At 42.5% G+C, this 16,818-nt stretch overlaps 1 protein-coding gene across 6 annotated transcripts in view; it reads right to left on the bottom strand.

The window, feature by feature from the left end:
- Positions 1-16,818, bottom strand: part of ADGRG2 (adhesion G protein-coupled receptor G2) — a 170,376-nt gene that overhangs the window by 20,958 nt on the left and 132,600 nt on the right. For 4 of the 6 annotated variants that reach the window (XM_024115280.3, XM_024115279.3, XM_024115278.3 and 1 more), the window contains 7 exons: positions 14,985-15,040; positions 14,096-14,154; positions 11,295-11,334; positions 10,413-10,450; positions 8,669-8,763; positions 8,052-8,118; positions 3,306-3,697 (listed from right to left, as the gene is read on the bottom strand). In XM_024115280.3, coding sequence (XP_023971048.1) covers positions 3,306-3,697; positions 8,052-8,118; positions 8,669-8,763; positions 10,413-10,450; positions 11,295-11,334; positions 14,096-14,154; positions 14,985-15,040 — 747 coding nt within the window. The remainder of the gene's footprint in view (positions 1-3,305; positions 3,698-8,051; positions 8,119-8,668; positions 8,764-10,412; positions 10,451-11,294; positions 11,335-14,095; positions 14,155-14,984; positions 15,041-16,818) is intronic. The other 2 variants (XM_007106922.4, XM_007106921.4) reach the window with 1 other exon arrangement.

Here is a 16,818-nt window from a genome sequence, read left to right on the forward strand (position 1 = left end):
ATACTTCAAGAAACCTAACTAAAAAAAAAATGTAAAAGCACATTAGTGTATTTAGTGTATATTTGTATAAACATAAATATACATGTATTTAATTTATAGCATGAATACAGAACTTTATGTGGGTAACTAAAAGCTCTTTTTGTGGAAAGGAGAATATTATGAAATCAACAGCTGGACTACCAGCTGTAAGCCTGATTTTTAGTAGTGTTTTTAATTGGGATACAATGATATAAACCTGTCTAACAACAAAGAAGTCTCTCTTTTAATTTTATTGTAGTTGATTTACAATGTTGTGTTAATTTCTGCTGTACAGTAAAGGGACTCTCACTTATACATATATATATTCTTTTTCATATTCTTTTCCATTATGGTTTATCACGGGATATTGAATATGGATCCCTGTACTATATACAGTACGACGTTGTTTATCCATTCTATATATACTAGTTTGCATCTGCTAATCCCAAACTCCCAATCCTTCCCTCCCCTACCCCTCTCCCCCTTGGCAACCACAAGTCTGTTCTCTGTCTTGTGAGTCTGTTTCTGTTTCGTAGATAAGTTCATTTGTGTCATATTTTAGATTCCACATATAAATGATATCATATGGCATTTGTCTTTCTCTTTCTGACTTACTTCACTTAGTATGATAATCTCTAGGTCCATCCATGTCACTGCAAATGGCATTACTTCATTCTTTTTATTTTTTAATTTTTATTTATTTTTTGGCTGCGTTGGGTCTTTGTTGCTGTGCGCGGGCTTTCTCTAGTTGCAGTGTGCAGGCTCAGTAGCTGTGGCACGCGGGCCCTAGAGTGCGTGGGCTTCAGTAATTGTGGCGTGTGGGCTCTAGGGCACGCGGGCTTCAATAGTTGTGGCACACGGGTTCAGTAGCTGTGGCTCGCGGGCTCTAGAGCGCAGGCTCAGTAGTTGTGGCGCACAGGCTTAGTTGCTCGGCGGCATGTGGGATCTTCCCAGTCCAGGGATTGAACCTGTGTCCCCTGCATTGGCAGGAGGATTCTTAACCACTGCACCACCAGGATGGATCCCTGTACTATATACAGTACGACGTTGTTTATCCATTCTATATATACTAGTTTGCATCTGCTAATCCCAAACTCCCAATCCTTCCCTCCCCTACCCCTCTCCCCCTTGGCAACCACAAGTCTGTTCTCTGTCTTGTGAGTCTGTTTCTGTTTCGTAGATAAGTTCATTTGTGTCATATTTTAGATTCCACATATAAATGATATCATATGGCATTTGTCTTTCTCTTTCTGACTTACTTCACTTAGTATGATAATCTCTAGGTCCATCCATGTCACTGCAAATGGCATTACTTCATTCTTTTTATTTTTTAATTTTTATTTATTTTTTGGCTGCGTTGGGTCTTTGTTGCTGTGCGCGGGCTTTCTCTAGTTGCAGTGTGCAGGCTCAGTAGCTGTGGCACGCGGGCCCTAGAGTGCGTGGGCTTCAGTAATTGTGGCGTGTGGGCTCTAGGGCACGCGGGCTTCAATAGTTGTGGCACACGGGTTCAGTAGCTGTGGCTCGCGGGCTCTAGAGCGCAGGCTCAGTAGTTGTGGCGCACAGGCTTAGTTGCTCGGCGGCATGTGGGATCTTCCCAGTCCAGGGATTGAACCTGTGTCCCCTGCATTGGCAGGAGGATTCTTAACCACTGCACCACCAGGGAAGTCCTATTTCATTCTTTTTAATAGCTGAGTAATATTTCATTGTATATATATATATATATATGTATAAAACACACATATATATAAAACATATCTTCTTTATCCATTCATCTGTTGATGGACATTTAGATTGTTAACATGTCTTGGCTATTGTAAATAGTGCTATGAACACAGGGGGTGCATGTATCTTTTCAAATTTTAGTTTTGTCTTTGTATATGCCCAGGAGTGGGATTGCTGAATCATATGGCAACTCTACTTTTAGTTTTTTGAGGAACCTCCATACTGTTCTCCATAGTGGCTGCACCAATTACATCCCCACCAACAGTGTAGGAGGGTTCCCTTTTCTCCACGCCCTCTCCAGCATTTATTATTTGTAGACTTTTTTAAGGATGGCCATTCTGACCGGTGTGAGGTGATACGTCACTACAGTTTTGGTTTGCATTTCCCTAATAATTAGCGATGATGAGCATCTTTTCATGTGCCTATTGGCCACCTGTATGTCTTCTAACAAAGAAGTCTCTTAATTTCACCACCTAACATCCTATTTCTTATTTTGCATATTCCCTTCTAATCTTTTTCCACCTGTTATAACTTACTATTACAAACACGGTGTGCAAACTATTTACTGTCGCGTTATTTTCACTTCACTCAAGACTTGAAAAATGCCCCAAGTTTCTGTCTAGCTGTTCCTATGCACAGCTGAGTAACAGACATTTTGTTGAGGTGGCATATCATATTTCATCATTGCTGTCTTGTGGAATTCAAAAACATCTCCAGTCATTTGGCTCCAAATCTCCTGGGGATGCTTGCCCGGGGCAGAGGAGGCAGGACCACAACTCGAGCTCCAATCTCATGGCGCCAAGAAGTTGGCTTTGCCTCCCACCCTCCAAATTCTAGAGGAAGGCCTGCTTCTTACTCACTGGCTTGAAACTCCAGAGAGTATCCAGAATTCTCTCTGCTTCTTTCCCTCTTCCCTTTATCTTTTCACCCCTAAGCCTACTTTGTGTCCGGGGAGCCCCGTGCAGTTTCCATGGCATTCTCCTGTCCGCCACGGTTCCAAACCTGTGAGGTTATTGAGATTATTTCCATCTTGAGGTAGAGCAGGCTAAGTTAGGGGGAGCTAAATGGCTTATTCTGGATCCCACCGCCTGTGAGGGCCTGGGCAGACCCACCCCTAGGTCTTCTGAATGCTCTTCTCCTCCTCACGGCTACTTTGGCTCAGCCCCAGCTCTGGCACTCTGTTTTCAGGAACATCAATGTTTTCTTTTGTCTTCTGTCTAGATGGAGTTACTGTGTTTAATAGTTCAAAATCTTTCTCTTCAGAATATTGAAAACAGTGACCCAACAACCTTTTGTAGGAGAAAGAAACCAATTAAATAACTCATCTTGGCAAAATGAGATCTGTGTTTGCCTCAGAGCTATTTCTCTTGGCCAAACGATCAAACTCAGCCATATCTAAGTTCTAAGAATGCCCAAAGGAAAGCTCTCAAAATCAAGCAGGCATCATAAAAGCGAAGGCTTAACATGGTTTCATTACAGGTATTTTGATTCGGCAGGCTGGCAGCTGGGTTTCACGCGGCCAGAATTACTACAAACGTGGGAGCAGCGTTGCTCCTCGTATTTACCTGTCTCGTTAGGAGGTATGCTGGTCGTGTTGACAGTCACAGGGGCAGACGCGGTGGGAGAGGGAGGTAAGGATTTCACAGGTGGCAGGGTGTGGGAAAGATCGGTTGGAGGCACAGGGGAAGAGACAGCTCCAGACTGGGGGAGCATATCAATGGCAGGGCTGGAAGCTATGGGAACTGAAGGCTGGGGAGAAGAAAGGGGAATCACTGTTGTTGGAGAGTGAGGGCTCTGGATTACAGGTGGATGAGCTAGAGGCTCAGCAAAAGAGAAGGCACTGGAGGTCTGGGACACAGTGGTGGCCTGAGGAGCAACTGGGATGGAATTGCTGGAAGAAGAAAATGGTGGACCATGTGGATGACGAGCAAGACACACAACAGGATCCTGCAGGTCACTAAAGGAAAGAATCAGAGAGATGCACGTGAGACATGAATGAGCTACAGAGGCTAATCTCTTCTTCTGGCAACCATCTGACACCACCACGGTGACATGGCTCCACCAGGGACCTGCCACTGCACATCCTCTGTGTACCTGCTACCGGCCTCCTGCCCCTGCCACTGCCACCACCTTCTCCCTGGGAGGGGAATCAGCCACGAGGGACGCTCTTCCATGAATTCCCGGTTCTGTTTCACTTGGTCGCTGCTGCTCCCTGACTCTATCAGTCAGTTGAGGAGATCTTGTAACATTTCCAGGTGCTTCTTGGGGAGGGGAGCTATTAAATGCCCTGCGACCCAACTGGTAGTTTCCATATACTAGGAATCTGTCTTTTTTGGTGTTTTTTTGATTTTACAAAATTTACTCTCAAAACAAATGGAATCACATGCCCAAACTGTTCCCAACATACTTAAAATTTTTCTAAAAACGGAATCATATGCCAAAATACCATTTTCCTTTAATATTCAAATCCACACTGACAAAACTGGCTCATCATTTTTGGAACAACTGATTTGACTTAGAAGCTAAAGCACACCCATTTCAAAACTATGTCTGTCCATAACAGATTCACTAACTCTTGTGTCAACTCAGTATTAACAATGGCTTCAAAGTGGTATGGTGTAAACTGAAAAGCAGCTCTAAATTTACCAGTAACAACAAAATGTTCTTCAAATTTTTCTTACAGTTTTGGCAACCAAAGTACATAATTCTGTCAATTACAATTACAATCTTCTGCATATTGATTGATAGAAGAAAAAATATGTAGAGATCACTATTATTAATTTGTAGAATGGAATTTTTAATTCCAGCAAATTCTTGTACTGGTCTTGGTGGGTCACAAATAAGCTTTTCCTTTCCAAGAAACTTCAAATTTAGGTCGTTCACATGCACACTGGTGATACTGGCTAGGAAAGATAAATCACACTGCCATTTTTTTCCCTTCAACTTATTGAATTTTGTTTCAAGAAAATCTTCAATCGGAGTTAACAATACATAAATTTTTGTGAAACTGATGAGCATAGGAATCTGTCTGAATCAATTTTATACTGCTATAGCCTGCCATGGTCCTAACTAGCACCTAGTATGTGAACAAGAAATGCTTGCTGAATGAAAAAATGGATCAAGCTGGGGCCAAAGGGGTGGTCCCCAGCTTGTACATCAGCTACACCCTCAATGTTACTGTAGCCCAGTGGTTCTCAACCTTGGCTGTGCCTGAGAATTACGTAGAGGACTTTTTAAAAAAACAGAGAGGGGCTTCCCTGGTGGCGCAGTGGTTGCGCGTCCGCCTGCCGATGCGGGGGAGCCGGGTTCGCGCCCCGGGCTGGGAGGATCCCGCGTGCCGCGGAGCGGCTGGGCCCGTGAGCCGTGGCCGCTGAGCCTGCGCGTCCGGAGCCTGTGCTCCGCGACGGGAGAGGCCGCAGCAGAGGGAGGCCCGCATACCGCAAAAAAAAAACAAACAAAAAAAACAAAAACAAAAACAGAGAGATTTCTGTGGCCTTCTCCTAAGTATCTGATTCAGTTGGTCCTGGGGTGGGGGTGAGGTTCCTAGGCCCAAGTATTTTCATGACATGGAAGACTGAGAAGAACTCATCTACCACCTGGAACAAAATCCACCAGTCTTCAGGGAAAAAGGCAACAAATTATCACCCAGGGAAGACTCTGATGGATCCAGTTTTAGATGGTGACTTAGAACACCAGTGAGAATGTATTCTTAGAGCTTCTCTTGGGTTAGAAGAGAGAGGAATATCAGGTTGAGAGACCTAAGGAAAGTCATACCCATAAAAAGAAATGCTGGCTCAACCCAGTCTGGGCCAGGCACCCAGCTGGAAGCCTCTCCCCACGGCCTGATGTTCGGGAAGCAGTATGGACAAAGGGGTGCCAGACAGAAAGATGATGAGTCGCGATGCCTTGCCTGGGGCTCCAGCTCTCACTACTCCTCTGGGCAATCTACCCAACTTCTCTGAGCCTCCATTCCCTAAACTGTATAATGCAGCAACCCATCTGGCCAAGCTGTGGCAAAGGTGCTTTGAGAAGTGTAAATTAAATTTCCTTTATATTATCTGGGGGCTGCAGCAGCCGGACCCCTTAGCATGGGGCTCCCATTCACTGGGCTCAACCATGAAGAGGTTACCCTGTATTGTTCTCATCACTTCTGCTAATCAGAGCCCTTGACCCACCGGGTGAGGTACGTGGTGAGCAGCAGAGCAGTGGCGGGCAATGCCACCTATACGTTAGAAACCTTGGAGCACTTCAGCACCAGTGCCGGGGTTCCCAACCCAAACCAAATGAGCGAGAATCTCTGGGGTGGGTGCAGGCATCCATATTCATTTTAATGTGCTTCTTTGCTGAGGCACAGCCTAATACAGTAAACTCTACTAATCTTACATTTAGAGCTTGAAGAATTATAAAAATTGTAATTGTAATATGTATACACCTCTATCATCACCACCCATGTCAAAATATAGAGTATTTCCAGCACCCCAGAAGGCCACCTTGACACATCAGTTTTAAAAGAGCCCCGGGCTTCCCTGGTGGAGCAGTGGTTGAGAGTCCGCCTGCCGATGCAGGGGACACGGGTTCGTGCCCCGGTCCGGGAAGATCCCACGTGCCGCGGAGCGGCTGGGCCCGTGGGCCATGGCCGCTGGGCCTGCACGTCTGGGGCCTATGCTCTGCAATGGGAGAGGCCACAACAGTGAGAGGCCCACATACTGAAAAAACAAAACAAAAAAAACCAAAAAACAAAAAAAAACAAAGCCCCCTCCAGGTCTCATGGGTCCTTGGGGGCATAGGAAGGAAGCAGAGGGGAGAACAGGAGAGGCAGGTGGGAGGAGCCCTCCAGGAGGAGCGGGAGAGGAGTGTGAGCCATGGCCGCTGAGCCTGCACGTCTGGAGCCTGTGCTCCGCAACGGGAGAGGCCACAGCAGTGAGAGGCCCGCGTAATGCAAAAAAATAAATAAATAAAAGAGCCCCATGTGTTTCTAATGTACAGCCAATCTTAAGAACCAATGCATTGGAAAGACACTGGGCCATCATCTAATTCTAGCCTAATTTTTAAAAAATCCAGAAACCTAGGCTGCACCCCAGACCAATAACATCCCTAGCTCTGAGGGTAGGAGGCAGGCATCAGCGCATGTATGTATGCATGCATGCATGTATGTATATGCTGTGCCACACAGCTTGTGGGATCTTAGTTCCCTGACCAGGGATTGAACCCGGGCCCCAGCAATGAAAGTGCCAAGTCCTGACCACTGGACCGCCAGGGAATTCCCAGCATTGGGGTTTTTAAAACTCCCCCGATGATTCCAACATACAGCCAGGGTTGAGAACCACTGTTCTACAGTCTCGAACCCCACTACTCAAAGTGGGGTCCATGAACCAGCTTCACCTGGTTCCCCCAATGTTAATATCTAACATTTGGAGTTTAACCCAAATAGCTACCAAAATTTAGCATATGACAAAGGTGGCATCTCAGATGACTGAGGAAAAGGTGGACTTTTAAAATAAATGGTACTGGGACCACTAGATAGACATTGGAAGAAGATTAAATTAGACCCATACCTCCCACTACATAAGAATAAATTCCAAGTGGATCTAATGTAAACAAAAAACAAACAAAAAAAAGAAACCATACAAGTACTATAAAAACACAAGGGTAAATTCCTCTATAGCCAGGTGTAGGGAAAGGCTTTCTAATAATGCCTCCAAATCCACAAGCAATAAAATAAAAGATTGGTAAATTTAACTACATAAAAAAAATTTTTTAATTTGCATGACAAAAACATCATAAACAAAGTCAAAAGATAACTGACAAATTGGAGAGAAAATATTTGCAACATATACCACAGACAAAGGGCTAATATCCACAATACAGAAATATGTAAATTACCCTTAAAAACTGATTAAATATCTAGTGGGAAAAAGATATGAACACACAATTCACAAAAAGAATTAAAAAAATGGCCCCACATATATGAAAAGAAAATGTTCAAACAGTTTTAATAAAAGAAGTACAAATAACACTAAGACACCATTCCTCATCTACCACACTGGAAAAATTTTTCAATATGAGGACACATTCAGTTGGTAAGGCTGTGGGAAGTCAGAATATTGTCAATGCTCCCCAGGTGATTCTAATGTGCAACCAAGATTGCAAACCATTGGTTTAAAGTGAAGGAAACTTCACACAAAAGAAAACTGTGCTTTTTCCCTAAAATTGAAAGCCCTTCTTCACCGTCAAAATTTCAAATTCCTTAGCCAGCATGGTGATCAAGTATTATTATTATTAGGAAAAGGGTCAGCAAATTTGCTACATACCACTGCAGTTTTTCTAACTCTTCCGGGGAGGAAGGGCAGGGGAAGCTGACAGGACAGCAGCACTGTTCTGCAGGAAACAAAAAGAAAAGAAAGAAGAAAATGCATGGTCAAGAATCAGGCAAGGTAGAAGCTCAGCTCCGTCAAGTATAACAGTTCTTAACACTGATGGGATTTTGAAGAGCATTAGTCTAAAACAGGTGATAAAATAAATTGGATTCCATTATATTGACAATTATATATAAATAGTAGGTGCTCAAAAATATTTATTGAGTGAATATTTGGGGTTATATGCACACAGTATCAATAGCTCTTCAGCAACTCCTAAGAGAAATTCAGGAGTAAATATATCCCAGCAGAAATCGATCGAGCACTCCAAATAGAATTCTCCCTCTCAATAGGGTTTGTTTTATCATGATTTCCAATACAGCATACTGAAACTTTACTGAGAAAGCAGGAAAAATCACCTTTTACAGCTCCTTAAAAACTGCCCAAGGACAAAAGAGTCAAAACAGAAAGGTATAACATATGTAAATTTATTCATTGTATTTTCAATTTTGAAAAGAACACATCAAAGTCATGTGAAAATGAACACAGCAATAAAGATAGAGATAACTTACCCATTGGTCGAATCTTTACTGTTTGCAAAGATTCCATCACAGCACGTATGTTCATTGTCTTATGTAGTTTTATTGTGAATGTACAATTTAATGTGCTATAAAGAGAAATATATATAACCAGAGTGTTACTAAACTGGAAACCTACCTACATATTTGTAATTGCTTTTTCAAGCTTAGAGTGAGGAAAGGGGGCATTGACACTGTTAACTTGCAATGTCACGCCAATAAGCTTGTAAACACCCACCTATCATGGGCTGAACTTTACCCCAAAGACTTTCTAGGATGAAGAATTTATAGAGGTTTACATTCACAGGGACTGCAAACCAGAGACCCTCTGACCACACACAGCTGCTGAGTCGTTTTGCCTGCCCGCACCATGAACATCCAGGGGTGAAACCTGGTTGCAAAGACAAGCATCCTGACTTCTAGAGTCTTACCACCCACCCACACCGCCTGGTGTCTGGAGGCATTTGCGTTTCCATCACGAGAGCCTTTTCACATACCAGCCTAGATGAATAGCAAGGTCTCTTAAATCCAAAATCTTTCTGGCAGTTCTATTCAGGTCATCAGATAACCAGGAATTTAAGACATTCTGTTTCTTTTTTACTTTCGTCTTGGTTTAGGTGAACAAAATATTAATGTTGCAAATAATGAAAAGTGAAATAACTAAATACGTACAGTGAATAGGAATCCGAGCTACAATTTCACGGAAGACTTGCCTTTATTTGTACCAATGAACCGTCTGATGAGTAGAAACTGTTATTTTCTAGGACTTTTACTCTCACAGAATGCTCAAGGTTCGGGTAGAGAGATTATCGACCTAAAAGCCATTAGCTTATGCAGCCAGGACAGCCAACGGACATAATTTCAAATGATAATCTGTGTAACCTCAAATAGCTGTCAGGCAATCTCGGATTCATCCTTGCACACACTTTTTTTTTTTTTTTTTAATAAATTTCTTTCTTTTTGGCTGCGCTGGGTCTTCATTGCTGCACGCGGGCTTTCTCTAGCTGCGGAGAGCGGGGGCTACTCTTCGTTGCGGTGCGCGGGGTTCTCACTGTGATGGCTTCTCTTTTTGCAGAGCATGGGCTCTAGGCGTGTGGGCTTCAGTAGTTGTGGCTCACAGGCTCCAGAACACAGGCTCAGTAGTTGTGGCTCACGGGCTCTAGAGCGCAGGCTCAGTAGTTGTGGCACACGGGCTTAGTTGCCCCGCAGCATGTGGGATCTTCCCAGATCAGGGCTCGAACCCGTGTCCCCTGCACTGGCAGGTGGATCCTTAACCACTGCGCCACCAGGGAAGTCCCGACCCTTGCACACACTTTTTATTTTCTTCTTTTCTCTTTCTTTCCTATCTTTTCCTTCCCCCTCTCTCCTTTTCTCTCCTAGCTCCATATTATGTTCCTTCTTCTCTGTGTGGCCTTCACCCTGACTGGACCACTGGGAGCCATTTGTTGGTCCTATTGGTGGCCTGTGGGGCTAAGGGCACTGATGACCCTTAGCTTCATAGAACCAGAGGTAAATGGCCCAACACCACCCAACCCTCTGTGCTTCATAAAGAAATGAGAATATGGATGTGACAGTGATATGTGTTTGGAAGAATAAAAAATTATATATCCAAAATGTCACTAATGTGTATTTATTTTAGAGGAATGCTTTTGAATTTGCACCCTAAGACTCCTTGTACTTTATTTCTCATGAGTAGAGAAATAAGGTTATTTATATAAAAGTATTAAAAATGACTGACCTTTGGGTCTCTGCTGTAGCACACACTATGAAATAAGTCTGAAACAAAAGAAAAAAAATACATGTTAGTTTGACAGTTGAAAATGTCAGGCAAGATGACCCAGGACTAATCACAGCATCACAGAATCTTAAAACCACAAGAACCCCTAGGAATCATCCAATTCACATTCCTACCAGATTAATGACATATGATCTAAGCTATTCAGGCCATACAGGCTCTACTTGGATACCTCTAGTGTCAGGAAACTCTCTGTCACATAAGGGAGCTCATTCTCCTGGAGCTCTGGTTTTAAGAAACTTGGTTTTACATACAGGAAAATCTACCCCCTTGTAATGTCCATCCATTGAGCCTAGTTCTGATTTTTGGAGTAATGGAACTAGCCCATTCATTCTTTTTTTTTTTTTTAATTTATTTTATTTATTTTTATTTTTGGCTGCGTTGGGTCTTTGTTGCTGCACGTGGGCTTCCTCTATTTGCGGCGAGCGGGGGCTCCTCTTCGTTGAGGTGCACGGGCTTCTCATTGCGGTCGCTTCTCTTGTTGCGGAGCACGGGCTCTAGGCACGTGCGCTTCAGTAGTTGTGGCACTTCGGGCTCAGTAGTTGTGGCTCACGGGCTCTAGAGCGCAGGCTCAGTAGTTGTGGCGCACGGGCTTAGCTGCTCCGCGTCATGTGGGATCTTCCCGGACCAGGGCTCGAACCCGTGTCCCCTGCATTGGCAGGCGGATTCTTAACCACTGCACCACCAGGGAAGCCCCCCATTCATTCTTATACATGACAGATTTGGGTTAATTTAAATACATATCTCCTCAGGAATACAGAACTCCATGCTCTCCCCCAAATAATAACAATAATTATAAACAAGTACAGGATGTACTATGATTACCTCACTTAAAGTTTGCAGGGTTTTGTTGAGTTCTGATCGCCTGTTAATAAAATGAGAAATTGATATGAAGGAGATCATTGGTGATGTTAAGTTCAAAACAAGTTAGATTTTTAGCAGTTAAATTAAGCATATGGTATTTATTGCTTGCAGCGTTCACTCTGAAGAAATACTGGGTATAACAAGACATTCCTATGTGGGAAAAATTATTTATATGACAAGGGAAACTAATCAGACAGAAGCTGTATCGGTTCTAGCCAACAGCAAGATATAAATTATGGTTGAACAATCTTATTTCATTAGGCTACTGCAACCCCCAGGCAGCTGCTTTTGGCAAAGGGCCAGAGGAAGAGCTGGCGCCGGAGGCAAAACTTCTGGGGGGGGGGGGGCAGCCACTCACCCTGGGGGCCCTCTGTCTCTGATTTCTTCCTCATTCTCTCTCCAACTGACCCCACCTGCCCTCTAGCACTCCCCAGCCCTGCCTTCCCCTCCTCACAACTCCTCTTTAGGAATTTCCCTCATTCCTCTCCTCCAATCCCACTCCAACAACAGTTTTATTTCTTCAGTGTGGCAGAGCTTCACATGAACTTAGGATGAAAGAAATCTAGTTAAAGAACTCACGTTAAGGCAGCGATTCTCAACTGGGGTGACACTGCCCCCCCCCCAGGGACATCTGGCAATATCTGGAGACATTTTTGATTGTCACAATTGGGGGCAGGGTGCTCCCTGCATCTAGTAGGTAGAGGCCAGGGATCTGTTACACATCCTACAATGCTCAGCACAGCCCCACAAAACAAAGAATGATCAGGCCCCAAATGTCAACAGTGCTGAGAAATCCTGCTCTAAGGACTGGGCAATAGTTCTTGGCTCCAGGGAAGGTCTGGAGAGAAGAGAAGTATCGTGGCAACAGTAGTCAGCTAGCTTTTCAAGCTGGCAGGAGCTGCTCCTGCATAACTGTGCTCAGAGGCCACCTTCTTTCTGGGGTTTCCCTGGCCACTCCAGTCATGTCCAACTACTCTGCCTACTCTATATTCAGACACTCAGAACATCCTTTGGTAGCCTGTTCGTGTCACCTTCATTGCAGGGATTATACTGTACTGTTATCATTTGTTCGCTTCCTGCTTCTTTCCCATCAGACTCTAGACTCCTGCTTCTCAAAATTGGCCTCATGCTGGAACCACCTAGGGAGTTTTCAAAAATACCATTGCCTGCAACTCAGGCCCCAAATACCGATTTAATTGTTATGGAGTGTGCCTGGATAGCAGACGTTTTAAAAGCTCCCCAGGTGATTTTAATATACAGTCAGGGTTGAGAACCACTGCTCTAGACCCAGTTTTCCATCTCAGAGAGTTGGGTTTATCCCCATTTGTATCCCCAATGCCTAGCACATAGTAGGTGTTCAACAAATGCTTGGTGGCTTTAAATGAACTCATCTATATTTCAAGTCTAGCAATTAAAATGAATTACTTACAGGTATGCTAGGTTGTGTTCTATTTACGAACTTGTGAGTTTAAAAACATGTTTCCTATCACATGTGTTTTGTTTTTATTGATACCTTGGAAAAGTTTTTCTCTTCAGTGTCATCACAGACACTCCTCAGAGCTTCTGGATTTGGTTCAAAAGTTTATGAAAATCTCTTTTGAAAGATAATAGCAAGGCTGAGAGTGGATACATTTCACCTCTGATGCTGCTTCCCTGCATGAGGGCGAAGACATGAAGTTTCCCTTCCAGTGACAGTCAAGGTAAGACTGTCTGCTGGCCGACATTTTGACCTATTGTCTAACTAGGAGCATTTATTTGTAATGCATTTCTTACTGTCTGTGCTTACCCTTGTAAACTGAGGTCTACTTAACAAAGACCTCTCTGACTAATGAATGACCGATGCCTCATGAAAGCATGAGTAAATGGTATACATGGAGTCCTACCCTGAACTCTTATTTCAACCTGACTGGCTACCAGATCATATTAAAACCCAAATACCATTTCAAATGGAGCTCTTGAAACCGTGGGTAATTATTAGTCAAATCCATTTCGCCTATAACCTGCCTTCACTAATCAAAGTCCTTTTAAGACCTGCATGTCCTCCAAGCAGCATGTAGCCTAAACGATAAGATGTTTTCCCAAGTTGTTTTCCAGGAACTTGGAGTCAGCTGTGTCTACTTCTAGCTGAACTGGTTAAGACTGGATAGGACCCCTGACCCTCCAACTGGGCATGCGTGAGTGTCCGATGGCCTTGGCCTCAGAGGGCTGAAAACTCCACCCTCAGATGGTGCTAAGCGCCTCCATTTTTGAACATGCAGAGGTCTGTAGCTTAGTAACACCTGCACAGAACAAAGATTACCCACCTTTTTCCAATCACCTTTCCCCATGCTCCCCACGCTCCCCAGCCTCAGACTGCCCTGCTACTTTATTCTTTACCTCATAAATACCCCAAGTCCCTGGCCTTTGGGGAGGCAGATCTGAGACTTGTTCTCCTAATGTGGCTGCCTTGGGAATAAACCCTTCTCTTTGCTGCAAACCTTGGCTTCTCACTGTTTTGGCTTGCTGTGCATTGGGCAAAACGAATCTGGTTTGGTGACACTCTTACACAATTCGATAGCATCAAAGAGAACAGCCTCACAGGGATATTAGTTGAAGACAGGTGACTATGGTTAGTTTGCAAAGATCACAAGAACCAATTCTTTATGACCTCTGGGGTCTGTCTCTTTCCTATTCTCAGTTTCCAAAAGTATAGATAGCGCAACAAGTATCTTTCCATAGTTGATGTCTTAAGTTTTAAATCAAACAGCAGATTAATTACTCACTTCAATTCCCTTAGAGACAGGATTCCAGTTGAGGTGCCATTAGCCATAACTTGATTCTGCTAGAAGCACAAAATCATTAAGAATACAACAAATATTGTTTTGTTTTATAACACTTTCTAACAAGAAGCTGTTCTTCAGTTTTGTTGGGCGCCCAAAGAACTACACCCCAAAGGCTGTGATTCCTAACTGCATGGAATATTGTCTAGCAATGATCAAATATATATTGGCTGAGTCCGTTTTTGTTTTTATGTTTTCTTTAAAAAAATATTCTGAATCATCAAGTCTGATGTGCTAATTTCTATCTTTTGTTGTTCCAAGGGTTCCCCCAAAAGAACACTATTAAAGTTCTCTATGTGAATGTAAAAAGGGACACTTGGTAACAACCATCACTGCATTTCTAGCACCTAGCTCATTGCCTGGCACATAGTAGGTGCTCAGGAAATATTTACTGAATTAACAAACCATATTTAGCTGGGATCTTCCTAACCAATCTAGGTTATGGGAAGGCTGATACTACTGTGTCTGAATCCCCCATGGGGTGAACAGGATCAAATTGAGAAGACAATTTTTAGGTTCAATATATTACATTTCTTACTGCTAGGAGTTTCTAATATAATTTTAAATTTTGACTGGCAACAGAACTGTATCATATAAACACTCTATTCAGCATCAAACCTAGTGAAAACTAAAATATAATTTTTAACAAAATACCATGATTATCATGAAGTCAAGCCCTCTCAGCAAAGCTAATGTTTCAACAACACGTACTTTATTTAAATTTGGTGATAAAAGTAAATATGCTAAATATCAGAAATAATTTGAACCTTAAATCTTTAAATATATGAAAATTCACTTTTTAAATTGCAGTTTAAAAATCTTTAAAACCTACCTGGGTAACATTGCTTTCTTCATCATACTGTAACATGATCTCACCTCTAAAAAAGGCTAAAAATAAATTTTCAAAAAGAAATTTGAAACTTGCATCCTTAGAGTTTGAGGATTAATACAATACAGAAAAATATTATCAGATTACTTTATAAACAATTTCATGAAATTCTTTGTTATTCACATTTACTTTCTTTTCTATCAGAAAGTTACTCAACGATTATCAATCAGTATAATTTTCAGAAAATATCAACTATACATTTTATGTGGGAATGCAGAAAAACAAAAAACTTGTCCCCTTGTCAAATTTTATCCCTATCTATGTGCTTTGCATCAGGACTTTGTTTCCCTTAACGACGTTAACTGAGGAACTGTGGCTCTAACACTGCAAATCTTTTTAAGCTGTTATAGTTGCAGTTATGGGAGACTTGGGAGGGATGGAAAAAGGATTTCTCAGCAGTTACACAGCCTTATGAAAGTCTATTTATTCCTTGCCATTTTGGGTTTTTCTTTTTCGTTTTAAAATACAGCTACCAGATGAAAATCAAAAAAATAATAATAATAAAATAAAATAAAATACAGCTACCAAATGCACTATCTTTCCTAGGAGCAAAGTTGAGATTTTGCTTTGAAACCTGAACAGAATGCAGAGCAAATCCTTTCTTCAGCTGAACAACTCATTGTGGCTTTCGTCCCAGAAATGCCAGAAAACCCTGTTCTGAAAATGCTCGCCTTGGGAAACACTAAACTCAATTTCAGTCAATGCCATTTCCTGCACGGTGTACTCGGAAGGGCTTTGGCTCTATCTGGAGACAAATAAAACAGAGACTCCTTAACAGAAGTACACTGTGTGCACTTCATAATCTACAGAGACAAAAAACTGGCCTCCTGATCAGAAGGGCAAGGATGTCATATAAACTAGAGCAGGGTGCAGCCAACTTTTTTGGTAAGAGATAAGAAAGTAAATATTTGAGGTTTTGTGGGCTATATGTTCTCTGTCGAAACTACTCAACTTGTGGTTCTAGCGTAAGAGCAGCCATAGAGAGTATATAAATGAATGGCATGGCTGTATTCCCATAAAACTTTATTTACAAAAACATGTGGCAGGCTATTATTTGGACTATGCGCAGTAGTTTGCCAACTCCTGAGCTAGAGGGTGGAAGGCCACCCCGTCTCATCTTTTATTGCACTACAAAGTACAACTGATTCCAACAGCCAAGGACCCGGTGGTCCACTTCCCCTTAAAATGGCTGACAACACCACTAGGCCAGTGATTAACATGATTTATCTATTCCAGCAACCTTTCTACTGAGAACCTCAAACTCTGCATATTGATACTGAAATTTCAATTAATGCACTACATAATTATTAAAAGTAAAGATAATTGATGGGGCTTCTCTGGTGGTGCAGTGGTTAAGAATCCACGTGCCACATCAATGGAACAGAATAGAAAGCCCAGAGATAAACCCACACACATATGGTCACCTTATCTTTGATAAAGGAGGGAAGGATATACAGTGGAGAAAAGACAGCCTCTTCAATAAGTGGTGCTGGGAAAACTGGACAGCTACATGTAAAAGTATGAAATTAGAACACTCCCTAACACCACACACAAAAATAAACTCAAAATGGATTAAAGACCTAAATGTAAGGCCAGACACTATCAAACTCTTAGAGGAAAACATAGGCAGAACACTCTATGGCATAAATCACAGCAGGATCCTGTTGGACCCATCTCCTAGAGAAATGCAAATAAAAACAAAAAAAAACAAATGGGACCTAATGAAACTTAAAAGCTTTTGCACAGCAAAGGAAACCATAAACAAGATGAAAAGACA

This window comes from Physeter macrocephalus, chromosome 21 (assembly GCF_002837175.3).
Source record: "Physeter macrocephalus isolate SW-GA chromosome 21, ASM283717v5, whole genome shotgun sequence".
NCBI lineage: Eukaryota > Metazoa > Chordata > Mammalia > Artiodactyla > Physeteridae > Physeter > Physeter macrocephalus.